Source organism: Typha angustifolia, chromosome 2 (assembly GCF_048772165.1).
Source record: "Typha angustifolia cultivar Huaian chromosome 2, ASM4877216v1, whole genome shotgun sequence".
Taxonomy (NCBI): Eukaryota; Viridiplantae; Streptophyta; class Magnoliopsida; order Poales; family Typhaceae; genus Typha; species Typha angustifolia.
Window position 1 is genome coordinate 1876055 of NC_133240.1, and position 8596 is coordinate 1884650.

Below are 8596 nucleotides of genomic sequence, written 5' to 3' on the forward strand. Positions count from 1 at the left end.
TTTTTCTTTGATTTTGTATAACCACCTGACACTATCTTGAGTAAATCTTGTAGGGTCATTGATATCATACATGTGACTGTTTGGGTGTGAATTTAAAATGCCAACCAATTTGAATTGATCGAAAAATTTGTTATCAACTTGCCGGTTAATTATGCCCCAATTAAATTTTGCATATGTTTATAAATTTTGTTGGTAAATAGTTACGTGTGGGAAATGATGGGAAGTATTGCAGAACCTGTTCCTATATAAAAGTCTAATGGGAGTTTGCAAGAAGTATTGGAAGAGGGGAAGAGCTTGTTCCTCTTCTTGATCAATGAATTCTGAGAGTTTTTGGAGAGAGGAGAACAAAGCCCCTCTGCTGGTTAAAGTAAGCCTCCTCCTCCTCCTCCTCCTCCTCCTCTCTAATTATACACATGAATAAGGTACGTAATATTGCTCTTACAATAATAAAAACGTTGTGTTAGTTCTTTTGCAAGTGGTAAGTTTGTGATAAGGCAAATTATGTATTAGTGTATGCTTTCTAGTTTAATTTGTAAAACTCTGTAGCATAATCTATACGTCAAATATTGAAGGAGGAGGATGCTCTGTTAGTTGAAGTTGTTCGAACTTGCTTTGAATGTTCTAAGCTTGTTTGAACAAATGCGAGCAGCTATTTCCACTATATCAAATTCAAATTTGAGACCTTCTAATTTTCAAAAAATTTCGAACAAAATTTACCCAAGAACTCCAAGAAAACTGTTAGGTTTTATTTGTTGGCAATTATGTACAAAATATTCTAAGTGTATTTTTTTCATGTATATGAGCTTTACACAAGTTTAGAATATCTCTGGTTTGAAGAATTGCAAAATTATTGAAGCAAAGTTGATGAGATCAAGTCATACCAACGAAGTTTAAAAATCTTGGACTTTCATGAGTACGGATAAGACTCGGATTTGGCTCTATCTTGGAGATCATATATAAGTATTGTGTTGCCCTAACTCTAGGGTGGTGGAAGAAACATTATTGAGGGTGACTTCTTGAAGCTACATCGGTTTTTCTACTAACAAGGTTCCACTCATCTACAAGAATTTAATCTTTCATCTTAAGGGCGATCTAGACGAAAGATCAATCTCGAGGGCTACTAAGATTGGACTTCAATCACAAGAAGTAGTGAATCGTGGGTTCTAACAATCAAGACTAAGAGAAACAAAGTTGTTTGGATCGACGGGGTATTTTGTGAGTTAGTCTTGTAACTGCTACTATTATAGTGATTGGTTTTGATCCGAGTTTGGATCCGTGGTTTTTTTCCCGTTTGGGTTTTCCACGTTAAAATCTTGGCGTTCATCTCTGCTTTCGTTTTTAATATTTCTTCGGACTTTTACTTAAGAGAATGAGCGATATCATTGCCTAGTGTTTAGATACATACGTGTGTCTAGGGATTTTTTCAATTGGTATTAGAGCGGGTTCTCTCACTCTTTGAGAGAGATCAGATAGGCATGGATTTTCATAGAGATGGACCCTCATCTATTAGACCCCCTATCCTAGATGGATCAAATTATGGATATTGGAAAGCTAGGATAAAAGCTTACTTGAAATCTATAGATGAGCGAGTATGGATGGCCATTGTGAACGGTTGGACACCACCAATGTATATGGTGAATGAAAAACTTATTGAGAAACCAATTGACTCATGGGATAGATCTGATTATGAAAAAGTCGGCTGGAATAGCAAAGCAATAAATGCTATTTTTAGTTGTGTTTCCTCGAAAGAATTTAAAAGAATTTCTACTTGTGAGATAGCAAAAGAAGCCTGGACGATCTTAGAAACTACTCACGAAGGAACCGTGGCTGTAAAACTTTCGAAACTTCAGAGGTTGACTACTAGTTTTGAAACCCTACGTATGGAGGAGAATGAGATATTTGATGAGTTCTATGCAAAGCTGAGTGATATAGTCAACTCCAGTTTCAACCTAGGAGAGAAAATTCCTGAAAACAGAATTGTCCGTAAGATCCTTAGGTCTCTTCCAGAAAGGTTTCAGGCAAAAGTTACAGCTATTAAGGAAAGTAGGACATCGATTCTATGAAAGTTGAACAATTGGTAGGAAATCTACAAACATTTGAGTCCGATCTTTCAAAACCGAGGAAGTCCAAAAGGATGGCCCTATCTACAGTTGAACAAAATTTAGAAGAGTCTGATGATGAAGACGATTTAGATATTGAGATGTTGACCAAGTTTGTCAAAAAGTTCAATAAATTCTTTCGGAAGCCAAACAAGTTGAATGCTGAAAAACTTGATAAAAGCAAAGCCTTTGTGAAAAAGAAGAATACTGTGAGTTCAAATACAGATGGTACCAACAACAATGTCAAACAGAAAAATAAGAATTCTGAGAATAAAGTTCAATGTTTTGAATGTTCTGGTTTTGGACACATCACACAAGAATGCCCTAATCGTCTTAAGAGGAAGAGCAAAGCTATGAAAGTTACTTGGGATGACTCAGATGAATCTAATGTTGATTCTGAAAAAGACGAAGAAAACTTTGTAGCTTTTACCTCTTCTCTACTTAATACTGACTCTGTTGATGATACTGATAGTACAGATGATCTTGATATGCTACCGGCTGAGGAAGATGAATCTGAAATCCAAAAGGCATATAATGACTTATATCTAGAGTCGTTTAAACTCAAGAAAAGCAATCTTAGACTACTTCAACGACTCAAGGTAATCGAACCAAAAAGAATTCAATTTGAGGAGAAGTACAGATTGGAGCTTGAACGTGTCAAAGACCTTTCTGAACAACTTGATAATGCGAAAAATAAAATGAAGGCTAATGAAATTGAACTAGAGCGATTGCATAAGGAAGTTACATTTCTAAAAGGGAAGAACAAACTGGACAAGATTCTAAAAGCTCAGATCTTTGGAAAAGACAGGTATGGTGTTGGATATACTGGTAATTCAAATAATAATAAAACTGTATTTGTTTCTGCAGGTATACAAAAGGAGGAATACCTAAAGCAAACAACTGCATTTACAAAGCAATCCTGGATGAACCCTTCTAAACAGAACTTGAATATACAAACTGGTGAATCTTCGACGGTACCAAAGGCAAACTCTAGTCACACTACTCAACAAAAGGTGAGTAGAAAAAGGTTTGTTCCGACATGCTATCATTGCGGCATTCTAGGGCATATTCGACCTCATTGCAAACTTTTGCAAAAACCTAGAAGTGCTTTTATTTATGGGATGAAAACAAAGGCCATATGGGTCAAGAAAGGTGATTTGTTTACAAAACCTTTGGATTTACAGAGATTTCAGTATCTTCGTACTTCTTTAGGGATTTGTGCTTTGGATTGATTTGTGTTTTAGTTTGCGAGTTTCTTATTATTTCGTTTCATTTTTTTTGTTTTATTTTACTCTGAAATTTTCTTTGGTTTTAGTTTTAGATTTGTCGAGAGTTTTTGCTATAAAAAAAAATTGATGCACTCCTAGATTCAATATTATACTCTTGACATAAAAATATGATTTTTCTCTTGATTATGAGTTATTATAGTCAATTTTGTCATCTTGTAGTATATTGTTTCAATTTTGATTTTGTCACTCCCTCGACTTCTATAATAATGAATCTAAATTTAATGCACTCATAACGTATGTGTATTCTTGAGTAAGCATGACATCATGAAATATTTTTTTAAATAGCTCACTATTGACTTTGATTTGCATAGTTTGACCTCATGCTTAGTCATTAAAAATATATTCATAAAAGATCAATGAAAAGGGCTACAATGAGTTAGTATGAAAGCCGTCTTGTTTAGAGTCCAGTTTGACTCAGTACATTGTTTGCAAATTCAAAAAAAAAATGATATATGTGAATATCTACTTGCACATTGTTTGATTTGTACTACAAAAAAAAGGACTACCTACTCATGTGTGAAAGCCATCATTGCAGCTATATGTTTAAAAAAAAAATTACAGGAAAAATTCCTATCATGTTATGGAGAATAAGTCGAAAAGTGCAAAATTTTCTATACTAAGTCGGTTTGACTACTGTGTTGCATCATTGGTTAAATAGGAAAGTTTGTTTAAGAAGATTGTTTCATGTTATCTACGCTCAACTTGCATATACATAGTGTTATGATCAATCAAGATTAATTTAATTTTGAGTGATGCATTAGAATTGATTATAATATGCTCTTGATGATTTGATTGATCTGTGTATGACTTATTTCATTTGATTGTCATATTCTATGTCTTGAATATATTTTGAAATTCTAGAAGTGCATCTCCAAAAAGATTTTTGATTTGTTTTAGTTTAAATTTAAAAAAAAAATCCAAATCTTCAAGATCTTCATCTTTTTCATCAAAATTTTCACTTCAAATCCTTTTAAAGTCTTTTGGCTGAAATTTTAAGATTTTCTTCATTTTTTGCGAGGTATGATCATTCATCAATTTTCTTATTTTTTATTCAATTAAGTCTCTTGATCTTGATTGATTTCGTGCGGTTTCGAGTTTTGATCACGTTAAAGTTAATATCTTGATGTTTCTTGTGCGATTGAATGTGATATTTTAGCGTTTTCAAGTGAAAGATGGGTTTCTTTTAGGGCCTTCATGGTTTCTAAAAACCATACTTGACTCTGTGTTAACGATTCTTCATCGTTAGTTCCCTCCGAGTTCCTAGTCTTTGGCATTTGTGTCAAAAAGGGGGAGAGTGTCTAGTGTGTAGTGTGTGGTGCGAGTTTAAAGTTTAGGAGTTTACTGGTGTAGGGGGAGTGTTGGCATAGGGGGAGTTTATTAGAGTTTTTATATCTTTGTTTATAATTTTGCTTAAAGTAATTCTGAACTTTGTCTGCTTAAGTATTTTTGAACTTATGCTCCCTTGATAACTTGTGTTTGGATTGTTTATTCATTTCAAGTTATTTTCACTTGATCTTGGATTGGTATATGTTTCTTTGCAGGGATTGATGTGCAAAATATTCTAGACTTGTTGATAGCTCAGTTTGAAGTCTTTGTAATATCTTATAACTTAGGTGTTTTGTCACAAATTGCCAAAGTGGGAGATTGTTAGGTTTTATTTGTTGGCAATTATGTACAAAATATTCTAGGTGTATTTTTTTCATGTATATGAGCTTTACACAAGTTTAGAATATCTCTGGTTTGAAAAATTATAAAATTATTGAAGCAAAGTTGATGAGATCAAGTCATACCAACGAAGTTTGAAAATCTTGGACTTTCATGAGTACAAATAAGACTCGGATTTGGCTCTATCTTGGAGATCATATATAAGTATTGTGTTGCCCTAACTCTAGGGTGGTGGAAGAAACATTATTGAGGGTGACTTCTTGAAGCTACATCGGTTTTTCTACTAACAAGGTTCCACTCATCTACAAGAATTTAATCTTTCGTCTTAAGGGCGATCTAGACGAAAGATCAATCTCGAGGGCTACTGAGATTGGACTTCAATCACAAGAAGCAATGAATCGTGGGTTCTAGCGATCAAGACTGAGAGAAACAAAGTTGTTTGGATCGACGGAGTGTTTTGTGAGTCAGTCTTGTAACTGCTACTATTATAGTGATTGGTTTTGATCCGAGTTTGGATCCATGGTTTTTTTCCCGTTTGGGTTTTCCACGTTAAAATCTTGGCGTTCATCTCTGCTTTCGTTTTTAATATTTCTTCGGACTTTTACTTAAGAGAACGAGCGATATCATTGCTTAGTGTTTAGATACATACGTGTGTCTAGGGATTTTTTCAAAAACTTCAAGCCAAGAAGTGAAAGTTGGTTGTTCAAATTTATTCAAGCATATTTTTAACGTCGGTAGTTTGTTCTAATGTCCGAGAGTTCTAGGAAATATACAAGGCTGCCCTAAACACGCATGCATTCCAACATGTTCACCTTTTAGCTCAAGTTATTTCTAGATTGAGGTTTTTTATACTGAGCTAGTTAAAACTAAGTTGCTTTCTGGTCTATATGGACGCAGGAAAATTTCACTTTCAATCCAATTTCTTTCTTCTGATCAAGGTAGAAGTATTCTCTCCCTCTATCGCAAAACCTAAATCCTCAGAGAAAGAAGAAAGAATTACCTATGGATTAACTTAATTTTGTTTTTGGTAGCAAATTAACGTTGAAGCAGCAAGCATTCAATTTTAGATATATTCATCATAGGAATAGCAACATAATTAATGTGTCGTGCACTCTACCTATGAAACTCAACACATTTGAAACTACCAATCAATATTAAGTCATAATCAAAATGAATACATCAGTGACTCCGTCAAGTAGCAAAGAAAGATGGCATTAATTTTGACACTTGTTTTTTTCAGAGTGAGCTGCCAAGGAATTACAATGACGAAGCATCATCTGGAGCATTTCAAGAACCCAAGTTGCAGCGCCAACCTACTGACTGGAGAGCACCAGCAATCCTTTTAGGTGAACTTTCATCTGCACGATAATTAAGATTTTCTTTGGTGCAACAAACTCAATTGCTTTGTTTCTTTAACATAACATTACTTTGATTTTTGAAGGTTTTGAATTCTTAGACAGCATAGCATACAATGGCGTCAGAACGAACTTAGTCTTATTTCTACGCACTGTCCTTAATGGCAGTAATGCTTCAAATGCAGCAAATGCTGCTACCTGGCATGGAACGAGCTATTTTACACCAGTTATTGGAGCTGTCATAGCAGACACATATTGGGGCAATTTCAAGACCATTTGGGTCTCCCTCATAATGTACCTAATTGTATGTCAAATTCAGTTCCTGCATCTCAGCTCATACAGTCATTCTTAAAGCAATTTTATACCAATTTTCTTATTTTCTGATATACTCTCAGGGTATGATACTGATAACTCTTACAACTCTGACTCTGACTTCAAGTTCTTCCCTATCTGAGGTGAACCCATCGCAAACATCAAGTGGAACAAAGAAAACTCTCTTCTTTTTTGGATTGTATCTTGTTTCATTCGGCAGTGGAGGAGTGAGGTCGGCGGTGCTTCCTTTCGGCGCAGAGCAGTTCCATGATGAGAACCCTACAGACAGAGAAAGGAAGAGATCTTACTTCAGTTATTTCTTTATCTGTTTCATCTTCGGAGGGATTGCTTCTGGCACTTTCATAGTCTGGATCCAAGAAAATATAGATTGGGCACTTGGATATGGTATATCAACTCTATGCATAATACTAGCATTGGGAGGCTTCCTACTTGGAACACCAACTTACCATTTGCGAACTCCGAATGGTAGTCCATTGAAGAGTATTTGCCAGGTTTTGGTTGCATCTTTCCGGAAGACAAGCGTGCAATGTCCAACAAATAGCAATCTCCTTTATGAGGGCAGTTCCAACTCTGCACATAATATTGCTCAACTAAAACTAGCACATACTGATGAATTCAGGTAATTCTCATGCTAACGTACTCTATTATATATACTTCCTGAATGAAGGTTAAGTACATAGCGTTAAGTTCCTCATTATACTCTCAGGTTCTTTGACAAAGCAGCTACTATTCATGATTCAGATCATTTAGAGGACAAGGATCTTAAAAGTTCATGGAAAATATGTACTGTAACACAAGTAGAAGAGTTGAAGATACTTCTACGGTTTGTTCCAATTTGGACAACTAGTATCATCTATACATCTGCGTGTTCTCAAATGAATACCACTTTCATCCAGCAAGGGAGTGCAATGGACACCAGAATCGGGTCGTTCGCCATTCCACCGGCATCCTTGAGCTCTGTTGAAGTGATTAGTGTTATGGCTTTTGTTGTTCTCTATAACAAAGTACTAGTGCCAACAATTAGGTGCTGGTTTTCAAAAGATCTCTCGCAGTTGCAGAGGATGGGAATCGGATATTTTCTGGCAATCATCGCAATGGCGACTGCTGCATTTGTCGAATGGAGGAGATTAGAGAGTGCTAAGAAGGACGAACTTATAAGCATCGCATGGCAGCTTCCTCAATATGTAATTTTTGCAGTCACAGAGGTCTTCATCTTTATCACTCTGATGGAGTTTTTCTATGGCCAGGCACCTGAATCAATGAAGAGCATTTGCACTGCTTTGGCATTGCTCACAGTCTCTCTGGGCCAATACTTGAGCTCCCTCATCGTAACACTCGTTTCAGTTACGACGGCAACAGAAGGGAAGCCTGGATGGATACCAGATGATTTGAACAAAGGCCACCTTGATTACTTCTTCTGGAGCTTGACTGGCCTGTGTACAGTGAATTTTATCACATATCTTGCTTTTGCGAAGAACTACACACTAAAGAAAGTCATTTTGGAGAGCTGAAGTTTCAGAAGAGGAATGGATCTCGCCACTTAATTGATGATATAATTATCTTCACATGGAAAGTTGTTTCACTGTTAAGCAGTAGATTCAATCAAAATGTAAGCGTGATTACAACTATGAACTTGTAATTTCTTTTGGTAAATGGAAGCGTTTGGTATGACAATTGAAACAGTAAGCACTATGGCTTACCAGCTCTAATTTTATTCATTTAAGTCCATCTCTTTATTGTATGTTTTCAAAGAAAAAGGATTTTATGCCTTGTATAATCTGTTGTTTTCTATTATTCATGTTGGTTATGTTATGTAAATATATTTGAAGTTGTAGTACTTTTTGGTTGTATTTTC

The 8596-nt window shown here is 35.4% G+C and overlaps 1 protein-coding gene across 1 annotated transcript; it reads left to right on the plus strand.

The window, feature by feature from the left end:
* Window positions 1–1915: 1915 nt before the first annotated feature.
* LOC140768638 (protein NRT1/ PTR FAMILY 8.3-like) lies at window positions 1916–8393 on the plus strand. The gene is made up of 5 exons (XM_073108993.1): window positions 1916–3112; window positions 6294–6399; window positions 6495–6712; window positions 6804–7360; window positions 7448–8393. Exons 1-5 carry the CDS (start codon window positions 2060–2062, stop codon window positions 8250–8252), a joined length of 2739 nt encoding a protein of 912 aa, XP_072965094.1. The 5' UTR covers window positions 1916–2059; the 3' UTR covers window positions 8253–8393.
* Window positions 8394–8596: the final 203 nt, after the last annotated feature.

Coding starts and splice junctions, on each gene's coding strand:
- LOC140768638 (XM_073108993.1), top strand. CDS start 2,060: ATGAAAGTTGAACAATTGGTAGGAAATCTACAAACATTTGAGTCCGAT. Junction 6,400..6,494: donor AGCACCAGCAATCCTTTTAG/GTGAACTTTCAT, acceptor TGATTTTTGAAG/GTTTTGAATTCTTAGACAGC. Junction 6,713..6,803: donor CCCTCATAATGTACCTAATT/GTATGTCAAATT, acceptor ATATACTCTCAG/GGTATGATACTGATAACTCT.